Raw genomic sequence first — 13,775 nt, forward strand, 5'->3', positions numbered from 1 at the left:
CCAAGCTGAAAGATTTCAGGGGGTTCTCAGTGGTAAAGTTGAGAAAGGCTGGGAGTGTGTGACTGCCCCAACCTCAGTGCAGGGACCATTTTGTACAGGTTGCACGATGCACTTTCAGTGTGCTTCTGCAGCTGGATTTTCCTGGTCTAAAGCACATTATCCAACATGTGCACAATGGGCCCTGGTCACACAATCACAGTATTTGAAGTGTGCGTGCACACAAAAGCTTATACCTTGAATCAAACTTCGTTGGTCTTCAAGGCTCCACCGGACTCAAACTTTGCTCTGCTGTTTCAACATCTTGGGTACTGAAATCTATATTACACCACTCCTTTAAAAACTTTTCATTAAACTTATTGTGGTCCTTTGAAGTTTAAGCACTTATACCCGTTTTCTTCTCCAGTGGGGACTGAAATAATGTTTACATCATTCTCTCATCTTTCATTTATCTCTGACAGCAATGATCCAGTGAGGTTGATTATTTCAGAAAGAAAATGACTGGCCCAGTGTCACCCCGCAAGCCTCCTTGAACTTTGCTTTCCCATAGCCTAATATGACATTTTCCCCCCTCTTCAAATTGATGATGCTCAAAGGAATGATCACTGGGGTACATTAGTTTCCTTTCACCAGAACAATTAGAAAGCATTCAAACCAAGTAAAACTGTCTACGAGTACTGTACAATTCTGAGTCCACTGCCTTCAATAGATTTAGAAGGATATAACTTTTTCAATGACTGCACAGTATTCTTTAGTGTTACAGAGGTACACATCTAATGTACAGTGCCATGCTGCTTTAGAGTAACAAAAATGAACATGTCATATCTAATATCTAACAATTTTCTTTTTATTGAATCAAATGGTTATTTTTTAAATTGTTCTGTCAGACAAAAATGTGCAGAGTGCTGGTTTCATATTCCAACAATGTGACCTACATGGGCCAGCCATTATCTACCTAGCAGTGTTGTTAAAAAAATGAAAGTAGAGAAGACCAAATATATCACTTGTACATGCGGAGCGGGACAGAACATAACAGCTATAAATTAAGTTAGGCACAATGAGACAGAGAATCCTCAGTCATAGTCCTAAGGGCTAAACTAAACAGTTATGGGAAAACCATGGTTGTACAAGGACCAAGAGCTGCTGTTAAGCATTGTGGGGTGGGTGGGGAAGGTACAGTATGGATCAATTTATTTGTTCAGTTGAGAAGGATAACAAAAATACCAGTCTTTATTAAGGTCACAAAAGTGAAAAATAAACTCACAACAAGCTTTTATTCATTGGTCACAGCCCAGATTTTACATGCCTTTCATCTATCTCATACACCAATAATTCATTTTCAGGGATAAAAAGCTTTAAACACTAGGTATATTAGATATAGTGAATTAGCTAGGCCCCATTAAGTAGGCATTCCTATGACAAACACACTAAAAGGAAATGCAGTTAGAGGCAAAACGTGCAAATGACTTAAACATTTTAATTATAAACGCCATGTTGATAGCATTGTCTGGTATGGCCCTTTGCATCAGCCAGACAGCCTTCTCAATAGGACAGTGGAATGAGTAAAGTTATTTTTCTAAAACATTTGGTATATGACTTTCCATAGGTGATAAGTGTTCTGTTATAATACACAGCCAAAGAAGAGTCCATCTGTACAGAAAGTCTATGCAGGCTACAACCTGCAAACATGACTTTGTCTTAACACGAACAGGTGGAAAACTTACAGATTCCAGTCTTCAGTGATTGTTTTACAGTCTGGAGAAATGTGAGTAGTTTAGCAAGCAGATTTTGATAGGAAATCAAACACTGGGAAGCATTAACTTAAGTTGTTGAATTAAGTGACGTTTTTGTTTTGTTTATATACATTACATTTACATGATGGAGATTTTGCTGGGCAAATAATTTTTTTCCCAAAAATAATAAGTAAACCATTTTAAGGAGGTCATTGGTCTGGATGACCATGTGAAAATCCACCTTTTTTCTCTGTAATTTTAAAACTGTTCTTGGCATCTGGGACAATACAGGTAAGTAAACGTGATAGAGGAGCAGTTGCCAGACCTAGAATTAAAGGAATTACAGTCAAAACCAATGCTAATTACTTATAGGATTTGCATATGATCCTTTATTGTCCTGAAAACATACGAAACGCAAACAAAATAGTCATGTACAACAGGCTATTGCAGTCCAATCTAGTTGCTAGTCTCATAAATACACCTGTACTTTGATTTGGGAGTCCAGATTTGTATACAATTTAAAATTTAAAACTGACTAATCACTATGTTCTGTCATTGTATCTAATAGTAAACCCACACAATCTGGCCAACAATAGACAAGGTAAAGGATTTCCACATACTTTGGGGAACTTTCTAGATATATTCCAAATGATATCTAAATAAAATTAGCCAGTTAAGGACTGAATATGCTTCAGGAACAGCTAAGCAACTTTTGAAAGAAAGGGGGGAGGGGTCAGACTGCTCAAGCCTCCAGGAGCTTACAAAATATCTCCAAATTATTCTCTCAAGCACCCACCCACCCCGGCAATCCTCCTGGGCCCCCATACATTCTATGTGTCTGTGACCAGCTCTCTCAATAACAAGATACCAAGAATAATAAAAACTTCTAACTTACAGTGTACCTTGTGTGATTTGCAGCAAGGTGAGTGATACACCATAAATTAGAAAAGCCAAGCCCATGAGCCCAATTCTGAACCCCTTGTCTACCACTCCAGGTCTGGGATGTCGTCTTCATATCCCACCCCGTTTCCCCCTCCCGCCATAAAACTTGGCACCAAGTTTCTTTCTACCACATGAAAGGTGTAGGAAGGACTATTCTCTTTTCCACACAGCAAAAGCTCTGATAAATCTTCCTGGTTGCCCCTCAGCTGTTTCCTTCAATGCAGAAGACAAAACAGGCTAGTGTGCAGAATAAATGAGTGGTGTTTTAGTCAGAGGATGGAACTCCTTATAAGTTTCAGTCATTGGCCACGATACCACAATGTGATGTGTGAATTATCTAAGCAGTGACTGTTATATTAAACCCCTTAAATTTACTTTCTAAACACGGAGATTATAAAACACCCAGGGTTGGGAACAGGTGAAACTGACCACACCTTGTACCTGAATTTAAGGGTCACCAGGCTTGATTGGGTCAGCTTTTGCAGTCCGCCCCTCGTACATCTCCCATCCAACATGGCTTTTGTCCACATAGGTCTCATGGGACATAGTCTAGCCTTTTTGAGGTGACTTCCCCCCTTTTTCGCAAGTGGAAAAGCTGTTTGGCTTGAAGGCTTATTCATAGAAATCGGCTTGTAAAACAGAACTGACCAGCGTTGGAAGCAAGTGATCTTTTTCAGCTTTGTCATCGCTGAGACACACTTACCGGCAGGGGCGAGGGACTTCAGTGCTTCTAAAAGATGAGGGCTAGAAAACGTGACCAAGCATCTGAATGGTTCCTTGTTGTTCAAGATGCCGAGTTCTGGTTTGCTTCTGAATACTGTCTCGAGCTGAAAACCAAAACAATCAGTTACTGTGATACATCCTTTATATCTGGTCACTATTAAAACTAGAAATCTGAAAGGTGATTCCTTATTATTTGGCAAGACATGGTAATATGAGATTGGTGGTTACCGACCTAGGGGCTGGAAGTCCCTAGGGCAGTGGTTCTCAACCTTGGGGTCACGATCCCACTCGGGGTCACTTGGCCCCTTCCCCGGGGTCACCAGGCTACTCGCTGCCGCCGGGAGGTGGATGCGGTGTCCGGTGGAGGCAGTGGAACCATGGCACTCTATGGTGCCTTGATTATTGTGCTCATGCACATGCATGCGCATACCTTGCACACGCACACACACAGCTGCCGCTGCACCAGCCACCAAAGTTGGGGTCGCAGCGAAGAAAAGGTTGAGAACCACTGCCCTAGGGAAACATGGAGTTACTGCAAGAGATCTGCAAATCTATATGAACAGTAAGCACTGCCATTTTGATTCTTTGTCATTATACTATTTTCTCAGATACTAATAGTACAAGTATTAACATGGGAATGTCCACAATTTTTGTCATGTTAAAAAGGGGTCCTCATATTCAAAAAGGTTGGGAACTCCCGTGCTGGATATTAACTGGTCCATCAGCAGGTTTTTTCTTTAAGCCCTCCCCCCCTCCTCTTTTGTCATTGAGAGCCAGTGTGGTGTAGTGGTTAAGAGTGGCAGCTTTTACCTGGAGAGCTGAGTTTGATTTGCCACTTCTCCATATACAGCCATCTGGGCTAACTTCAGTTCTGTTAGAGCTCTCAGCCCCACCTACCTCACACGGTGTCTGTTGTGAGGAGAGGAAGGTCATAAACAGCTTTGGAACTCCTTCGGGTAGTGAAAAGTGGGATGTAAAAAAACCCACCTTTTCCTTCATCTATAAAGTCTCCTCCATACAAAACCAGATTGGATTTGTGAAGAATAGTTATGTTTCCTAAACTCAATATGAAGCAAGTGTTGAGTGGTATCTTTTTTTGCACAAACAGAACAGTTTTATTTGTTTAAACCAGTCCTTTTTTATCTTGTTCCTTCTCCAAAGGGCTATGGGTGGCATACAGTGGCCTCCCATTTTATCTTCACAACTACCCTGTGAGATAGATTAGGCTGGGAGTGTATCACTGGGACAAGGTCACCCAGCATGCTTCAAGGCAGAATGTGGATCTGAACCTAGTTCTCCCAGATATTAGTCAACCCAATACTGTTGTATAATAATTAAAATCATTATCAGATGGGCGGCTGCATTAGTCTGCAGCAGTAGAATAAATTACAAGTCCAGAATATCCTTAAAAGAACCAAAATTTTGCAGGGTGTAAGCCTTCCCGAGTGAAAGTTCACTTTCGTGGACACAAAATTTGCTCTAATTAAGATCAATATATCCATCTTCAAGTAGAGAGGAAAACATGACCCAAATGTTTTCCCCTCCCTAACTCTTGAATCAGCTTTAGCAGTGTTCGCTTAAAACTAGCAAAATTTGGCATTATTTTCTACTATGCTTAATTTTAGTTTTTGAAAACAATCTACGCATAGCTTTTTAAATAAAAATATACCATCATAAAAATATTTTTTATGAATGTATGACCCTCTAACCAGTGTTTACAGTTCAGTACCACAGAACACATCTGTTTTACTGATGCCCTCTAAACCTCATTTACTGGCAACAGCAATCATACTAAACACCGGTATGAAAATGTGCCAAGCAAAAGGAAGTTAAGAGTGCCTCCATGTGGCCGACAGTTCTAAATGTTTAACATGCAAATGTTTCCATTTATATAATTAAAAAGTAAAGCTTTGTGTGGCAATTTTGAATTCCACAGTTGATGTAACTAAGTATAAATTCTAATTTGCCTAAACTAGCGATCCGCAACCTGTGGGCTGCGGACCACATGTGGTCTGTCGACTAATTGGAGGTGGGCCGCGAAGGACGCCTTCTCCCCCCCCCCCCCCGGCCCTTTATAACACACTTTGGGTGTCATTGTCTCCCATCACTCCCAGATGGGACTATCTCGTTGCAGAGAAGCAAGCTCAGTGTTCCCACTGATTTGTCATTGTCATGAGTTAAAATTTCCATGAAAATAAAATGTTATGTTCATTGTTCTGGCGTGTCTGTATCTTATTTTGAAGGGGTGTTTAAACATTACCATAGCGATCAGAGAGCGTTAGGGCAGTGGTTGAGAGTCGAGGATTAAACTACCCCCCCCCACCGGGCCTCAGTAAAATTGTCAAGTGTTGAGTGGTCCCCGGTGATAAAAAGGTTGGGGACCACTGGCTTAAACGATATTACTGGCTGCAGTGAAAACTGCATTGAAATGCGGGAATATCAAATTTAGCATCACTTTGAGTAGCTCTGCCATGTCTCCAGCTAGGGCAGGAGACTTCCTGGCGCTCTCCCCCTCTTGCCTACTGTAATCTTAGATGCCAGAGTGAGGAATATGGATTGACCCAACAGCTAACAGAATTTCATCATCCTATATACTGAAACATAACTGTAGGCGGGTTTCAGATAATGGAAAGTAATGCAGTGTTCTGTATATTTTGGAGCTTATATTTAGATTTCCATATCTCTTACATGGGCATTGCCTTGACATGGATGGCCCAAGGATAGCTCAGTCTCAACAGATCTTGGAAGCTAAGTAAGGTTGGTTGGTCCTGCTTAGTACTGGGATGGGAGACCACCAAGGAAGTCCAGAGTCGCTATGCAGAAGTAGGCAATGGGAAAAATCCTCTGAGCATCTCTTGCCTTGAAAACCCTATGGGGTCACCATAGGTCAGTTGTGACTTCATGGCACTTTCTACCACCATCATACATGCAGTATTTATTATAAACATCTTTGTATTCTAACTTTTGGCGTCTTGCAAAAATACGCATTCATGTAATTTTTTTTTTACCTTGTATTGTGCATATTGTAGTTTTGGCAGGGGACCAATTCCAAAGTCTTCCTCATTAATTCTCCGAATGGTCTCCTTTTTGTTTTCATCTTCTTGAATTATTCTCGGATTCGCTAGAAGGCACAGAAATATTTAAACCCTCGTGCAAAACATGAACGGTAGCCTTTTCAAAATGACAAGCAGTGACGGCCGCAGAATCAGGCATACATGTTTAAAGTTGCTGATTTCATGTGAACGACTTGTGTTGAAGTACCACACAAAGAAGTCCCAATCCAGTTACTGCAGAATGGTCTTATTAAAATGAAAGGATTGTATCAGAAAAAGCTCTGTGCTTTCAAATATAATCGAGTGTTACTGGGAGAGATGTCATTGAATGCTAATTTTCTTGTATTGTTTGATAGAGGACCACAGGATCAATGTGGTCGGCCTACTTTTAGCATTGGCCAGAAATGCAAATCTCAACATTTAAGGATGTTTGTGTTTAAAGCTCTGTATAGAAGGTAATATTAATACCATTTTCCAAAGTGCTGTTCCTTTCCTGTAGAGGTCGCGGATTAAAAGTTTGAACATTCTGGGGAAGAGAAAAAAAAAAGAGAGAGAAGGCCAGTTCTTTAAGTTAGTATAATTTCTTTTATAATTGATTGTAAGAAGCAGTATCAAGATTTCATTATTTTAAAGATATGTCCTGAGGCATTTCCTCTTGAAAAGCAATCAGAAGCATTTAATGGCCAATCTCAATAGAAGAACAATCTTGAGTTACATACAAATCTACCTGTGCCAAATTGTCATCTAGAAACAGAAAATGTAATGTTCAAAATTACTGTATTGTTAGTTCAAAAAGGTGAATTTGGTTTGGTAATAATGGCATAATATTGTGTAAATCCAGTTTGCTATTCAATTCAAAAATGAGAATTAAAGAATGCCCCTGAAAATTATTATGGTGAAGGGACTAAATCTATTTTGTTAGGCTAGTTCTGTTCTATTGTAACATGCTTAAACACTGAAAACTGAATATGTGGCTCACCTGGTTACACCGCTTAAATACAATGTCTTTGAGGGAATCTAAACAACGACTTCGGAGGTCCATTTCATGGATTTCACTGTAACCGGTAGCAGCCAACAGGGCCTTCAAATGAAAATGGATGCAGTTTTTACCACAAATTGCTACTCATCAACAGAATATTACAGCTTGTAAGAACTGTAGTACTTAATGGAACTTGAAACTAGGTTTCATTTCCTTTTAAAAGGCACTTAATCTATATATCTAATTTTAAGGTGTTTCTATCCAAGGATAGCTAAATCCACCCTTTGGGGCCACATGGATGCTATTTTGGTGTAGTGGTTAGGAGTGCAGACTTCTCATCTGTCATGCCGGGTTCAATTCTGCACTCCCCCACATGCAGCCAGCAGGGTGACCTTGGGCTCGCCACGGCACTGATAAAACTGTTCTGACCAAGCAGTGATATCAGGGCTCTCTCAGCCTCACCCACCTCACAGGGTGTCTGTCATGGGGAAAGGAAAGGGAAGGCGACTGTAAGCCGCTTTGAGGCTCCTTTGGGAACAGGTGAACCAACTCTTCTTCTAAACAGATTTTTCAACAAACCTGGGAAACTTCCCAGGTTCATCCGGGGCAACTTCCCAGGTTTCCATAAAAGTCTGAAATCTTTAAAAAACTACAATTGGGGAGTAATTCCTCCCAAAGTTACAGAGAACACACTTATCTCTAGCATTTGTCAGTGGGACTGGGAAGCCCCACTGTGGTCAGTGGTGGCAGCATAGAAGAGACCCTCTCAGGACCGGGTAGCAACCCAGAAGCTCTGCTGGGCCTGGCAGCAGTGGAGCCTGGGAGCTCTGGTGGGCCCAGCAGAAATTGCCATGGAGCCCAGAGAAGCCCCTGAGTTGCAACAGGCCTGAAAACAATGCGTAGGTGGGAAGGGGATCCCGCTATCAGTATTACAGGCCCACACTTGTACTCAAGAATATTTAAATTCTCAGATCACAGAATTGATAACTTTTCAAGATAACCAAACATTCATTTCCACTGCAATCCTCTTTTTTCACTGTTATACACAAGTTCAGAAAATTATTTTGAAAACTGCATTAATAGATATTTAAAAGGCAAAGTATGTTTACCTGAAAAAGCATTGCTCTGCAGCTTTTAAATATGGAATGGGAAATAAAGGCATAAGAAGTCTGTGAATGGTAAACAACATAAGTTGGCTTGTACTGGTTTGGTTTTTTAAACTGTGTTCCCCACGCAACTCGAATCCACACTGAATTGTCTTCATATTTCTTAAACGTGATAGTAACCTGAAGTACGAAAAATAATTAACAAGAAACAAAATTACCTATTTAAACATGTACAAAAATATTAAGTGCGTAAAACAGGGCACACAATGAAGGTAAGGCAACATTTTTCCAACAAAGGAAAATTCAGCACACTAAAAACCATGTAATATTGTATATCTGACGCTCAAATAAAGACCACTGCAGGCAGAATACTTTTTTCTAATTGTTTTATATTTAGACTAGGGGCCAAGCCTGTTGCATTCAGTAATACAACAGGTGCTAGATTGGGAGGTGGGTGGAAGAACTCTGTGGGCAGCTTCTCCCTCTCCTCAGGACATGGAAAGGCTGCAGGCAGCTGCTAGGGAACTCATAGGCAGGGGCAGCTCTCACGCAGCAGGGATCTGCAGACTCTAAGTCTTGAAGGAAAGTGGAAGGATGGTGTGGTCAGAGGTGGAGGATGGAAGGCGATTGGCTGGCCACTAGGCAGACAGGCACACCGGTTGGAGGAGGAAGCACCCAGGGACGGGACAGCACTTAAACCATGAGACACATTCCTCCTCCAAGCCCTTACCAGAAATATATTATGTGGAACAGATAACACGAGGAGGGCTGGCTAACAAATTATGGAGTTGTTTTAAAGAATTTTAAACATACTTGTATTTCAGCTTGATTCTTACATTTTTCAGAAGTAATCGAAGGCTGGTTTTAAATTTGTTTTTAAAATCTACCAAGTCGAAAATGACATTTTCATCACCTGACAAAAAACAAAACGAACATAAAAATTACACATCACACAAAATACCACAATCTTGCTACAGTACAGTAACTTTGTTCTCCACACTTGTTTTCAGCCATTATCAGAGCAATCTGTTTTAACAATTCCAGCATTAATAATCTGCGGCAATACATTGAGACAGCCAAAGGATTTGGGGTTTCCAGCAGGCTGTGTAAAACTGCCATCACAATGTGTTCTAGCAAAGTCTTGTAAGGATAAAATAAAACAAGCCTATAGAATACTGCATATGTGGAATATTATATGATGCATGTTGATTATTATAATGGGATGGATCCCAGGATTTGTGGACAGAAGATGCTGATTGAAGACCTCCCTACATCCCAGTCATTTCCAATTCTGGAAATGTTTATTCCTGGGGATGTGGTACTACTGTGTGAAGTAATAGCCATGAAGGTCAGAAGGATGCAGTACGAAGGAAAAATAGAACAAAATTGCTATCTCCTGCTTGTTTAAATAGGTGGAAGACAAGAAGCACTTTCACCCCTATTCTCACAGTACTCTCTTTACCTATTTAGCTATTAATCCATGTGGATCCTGTTATCTCAATAAACCTTTTCCAGGTCAGAAATGATTCCTGGGGAAAGGGGAAATCTCAAAAGATCTTTACAAAGTCCTTGTAGCGGATCCAGACTTAAACCTGGTTGTAGATTAAGATATGAGAAGGTCTATGAGTAAGTTTATGAGCAGCAGAGATGCTGGAGGAAAACATTTCCCACCAAAAGGTGTCTATTACAGCCAAAAAGAGGTGACACATTGCAAAGAACTGAAGCATCAAGACAGTGGCAATAGAAACTTGATCTACTGCAATAATTAAAACATTTTAGTATCTTCAAATTCTACAGACAGTTCTGAATACTTACCACCTTCTCTAGTCATCTTGTAAACAATCCAATTTTTTTTGTCTCTATATGTGTAATTATCTGAGGGGAAAAATTGACAATAAGTAGTATTGCAATTAACTCAGGGCTTTTTACATCATCAAAATATTCAGGCTGCTATGATATAATTTCAGGGTATTTCATTGTTGAGGAGTAAACAAAATCCCACCAATGTAAACTGGGCACTCATTAACAACAACCCCTTCACAAGGTCCATTCTGAGTGGCATTAATATGAATACATACATACCACTGGCTAGAAATTGTTACACTGAATTAAAATCTTCTGTGTCAGACAATCAAAGCTGCACTTAACTAGCAAGGAGTATAATATGCAAACCTTTTAAAACTAATCCTAGGTACTCTGGACTGGAACCATACTAAAGTTTCCTGTGTTGGAATAGAAATTTCCTGCCTTCACTATGGCCCACCGATCTCTGCAAAATGCTGTTTATGGGGGACAGGGGCAGCCTTGAGGGGGACTGAATCCATTTCACTGACTAGAAAGTAAATCCCAGTTAGGTTAGTGGTTCTTATTTATAAGCAAACTAGTAGATGATCTGAGCCAGCTTGGTGTAGTGGTTAGGAGTACTGACTTCTAATCTGGCGAGCCAGGTTTGATTCCCCGCTCGTCCACTTGTAACCGGCAGGGTGACCTTGGGTTTGCCACAGCACTGATAAAGCTGTTCTGACCGAGCAGTAATCTGGGCTCTCTCAGCCTCACCTACCTCACAGGGTATCTGCTGTGGGGAGAGGAAAGGGAAGATGAGTTCTTCTGGTAGAGAAAAGCAGCATATAAGAACCAACTCTTCTTGATCTTTCTCATTTTGTGTGTAAAGTGCTACCAGGTCACAGCCAATTTAGGGTGACCCTGAAATTCCTTGGTGGTCGCTCATCCACATACTAACCAGGGCTGATCCTGTTTAGCTTCCAAGTTCCAGCTAGCCTCGTCCATCCAGGTCAGGACCTCTCTCTTTTTATACCCACTATAAATTTCACTATCAACATTTCCACTATGTTCTGTATAAGTTAAACCTTATCTTTATAGAACTACTTTCTTTTAAAGGTAAAGGTATCCCCTGTGCAAGCACCGAGTCATGTCTGACCCTTGGGGTGATGCCCTCTAGCGTTTTCATGGCAGACACAATACGGGGTGGTTTGCCAGTGCCTTCCCCAGTCATGACCGTTTACCCCCCAGCAAGCTGGGTACTCATTTTACCGACCTCGGAAGGCTGGAAGGCTGAGTCAACCTTGAGCTGGCTGCTGGGGTCGAACTCCCAACCTCATGGGCAGACAGCTTCAAGCAGCATTTCTGCCGCTTACCACTCTGCGCCACAAGAGACTCTTTTAGGACTGTTCAAATATGTTATAGTATCCTGGCTATAGTATCCTTATTTCTTTTTTTGCCCAAACAACTGGACAATGCACCGCTGTACAGTGAAAGTTATACCAGATTCTTGGCAAATGGAAGGGATCCACTACTGCATATGATTTAGAAGGTGAAACTAATCTTATTTCCATCATATGAAATAATGCAGGAAGCAAAATACCTGAAATAGGAATCTCTTCAAGTTCTGATTTTTTATCCTAACTGTAACCTGTTTAGTCTAAACATCACAAAAGATCTCATCGGAACAATTAGCTGTATCATCATATAAAACACAAAAGCCAGCACCTTACTTACAGATGATGTCTAGATTTGCTGCATGCTTGATCGTTGCACCATTTTCCTTGAAGACAATATGAACATCTTATGTAGTCTTCTCCAGGTTTTTAATACAGTATCTTAATCCAAGTTTAAGCAATATTATTTCTTCATTAATTAAAATGAAGCTTTTTGAGTTTTGATATTTAATAAATATAAAATTCCAAAGAGTGGACACAATTCCACAAAAGCTTAGGTAGAATAAGAAACCTGTTACTTTTCAAAATGTCAAAGAATGGCTGTTTATTTAACCCTAGTTATCCACTTGCAGGGCAGAGCTTGTAGATATGAATTGTTTTTATGAGCTTTTTCTTTTTTGAAAAGGGAAGAACACGACTTTTATAAAATCTACAAGGTTTTATGCATGGTCCTCTTAACCTTTTATAAAAAGGAGCAATTGTTGACAGATTTTCTTTTTAAAGAAGCAATTCTCAGTTTCAAGCTCTGGTGTAAGAAATTCTTCTACTTATTATCCTGTCCCTACCCTTTTTTTCTGGGCAAATTTTCACAGGGCTAAGGGCCAGTTACAGAGTTTTAGACTTCTTTGCTACAGACAGCTCCAGTCCATCCATCTCAACACCAATAAGACTCACCTAGCCTGGCCCCCTTTCTACACCTTCAGTCTATATTCCTCATCTTTTCTATGCTTTGCATTCTTGTCCTCCTATATGCCACTTGGATTGCTGAGGCCAAGACTTTAGTATATTTGTTGCTAGGTAACCTCACAGTGTTGACCATGATCTCAGAAGAGATCAAGAGCATTGTCCAATTAGTGGTAATTTTAATCATCTCCTTGTCTTTTTCCTCTCAACTTTTTGTGTTTTTCAGCAATTCTTCCCCAGGTTTACAGAAGCATGCCCTTCTCTGGATACAGGTCATTTTATCTGCATTTCTGGCCATGTTCAGAATTAGATTAAACTGTCATTGTTTTAAAAGATGTCTCACAAAAATATATTCTTTTGCTATGTTCTCAGAAGAGCCGGCAGCAGAGCTCTATCATGTAACTTTTTACAAGTTTTGTTCTCACCTCACAAAGTCGAACAACTTCTTGAGACAAATTCTCCTTTATCTGATGTAAATTTATAGTTTGAAGCTGATTCTCAGACAGGAACCCCCATGTAGTCAGCAGTTTTCCTATTTCTGAACGTGGTATTCGTAGTACAGTTCTCCTGATGTATTCAGCTACTGTTTCATCCATATTGAAGGCACCTCAAAACAAAATAGGCATTAAATTCTCCTAAGGGCTACTTATGATATTTTTTTGTTCTTGGACATACCGAGTTTACAGCAGCAGTGAAAAATAAATTTAACACAGAATTACTAGGCAAAGAACTGGACATAAAATAGTGTACAATTAGCTAGAACATTGACAAAAAAGAGCAATATAAAAGAACTAAAGTTATCACAGGATTGCTAGAAGCAAGAGATAAAAGTTTATGAAGATATTGGCAGAATGGGGTGGCCGAGCTAGTAACCGAAGCAAGCCTGCACACCCACAAAAACCCCTCCCTCCGCGGAGGGGGCGCGAACCCGCGCACCTCCCGTCCCAACTCACCTAGTCGGGAGAAGCCCGCCTACGCTACGATCTCTTTCGCCACTTTCCGCCCGCCAACCGTCTCGAGCAACCTCCGCTTCGAACCAACCAATCGACGACCATGCCGGCTCCTTCCGACCAATCGCGGCGCCCCACTCGCGGTTGCGCAGT

At 40.7% G+C, this 13,775-nt stretch overlaps 1 protein-coding gene across 4 annotated transcripts; it reads right to left on the bottom strand.

Annotated features, from left to right (window-relative positions):
- Positions 1-1,252: 1,252 nt before the first annotated feature.
- Positions 1,253-13,775, bottom strand: CENPN (centromere protein N). 4 transcript variants are annotated; one of them, XM_077309552.1, is made up of 11 exons: positions 13,626-13,774; positions 13,098-13,279; positions 12,050-12,095; positions 10,349-10,408; positions 9,370-9,446; positions 8,537-8,713; positions 7,428-7,529; positions 6,917-6,974; positions 6,404-6,516; positions 3,376-3,499; positions 1,253-2,055 (listed from the first exon to the last, which is right to left on the bottom strand). In XM_077309552.1, exons 2-11 carry the CDS (start codon positions 13,266-13,268, stop codon positions 1,940-1,942), a joined length of 1,044 nt encoding a protein of 347 aa, XP_077165667.1. In that variant the 5' UTR covers positions 13,269-13,279; positions 13,626-13,774; the 3' UTR covers positions 1,253-1,939. The 4 variants fall into 4 exon arrangements, with proteins under 4 accessions (XP_077165667.1, XP_077165669.1, XP_077165668.1 ...); XM_077309554.1 differs by lacking the exon at positions 13,626-13,774 and adding an exon at positions 13,564-13,583; XM_077309553.1 differs by lacking the exon at positions 13,626-13,774 and having other exon boundaries at positions 13,098-13,552.

Source organism: Paroedura picta, chromosome 14, assembly GCF_049243985.1.
Source record: "Paroedura picta isolate Pp20150507F chromosome 14, Ppicta_v3.0, whole genome shotgun sequence".
NCBI classification, from domain to species: domain Eukaryota; kingdom Metazoa; phylum Chordata; class Lepidosauria; order Squamata; family Gekkonidae; genus Paroedura; species Paroedura picta.

What these genes read in the sequence shown, in the direction of transcription:
- CENPN (XM_077309552.1), bottom strand. Translation starts at nt 13,268, where the DNA reads ATGGATGAAACAGTAGCTGAATACATCAGGAGAACTGTACTACGAATA. An exon ending in AGCAAATCTAGACATCATCT is followed by an intron (nt 10,409 to 12,049) that starts GTAAGTAAGGTG and finishes TTTTCCCCTCAG; the next exon opens with ATAATTACACATATAGAGAC. An exon ending in TACAATATGCACAATACAAG is followed by an intron (nt 3,500 to 6,403) that starts GTAAAAAAAAAA and finishes TTTGGTTTTCAG; the next exon opens with CTCGAGACAGTATTCAGAAG.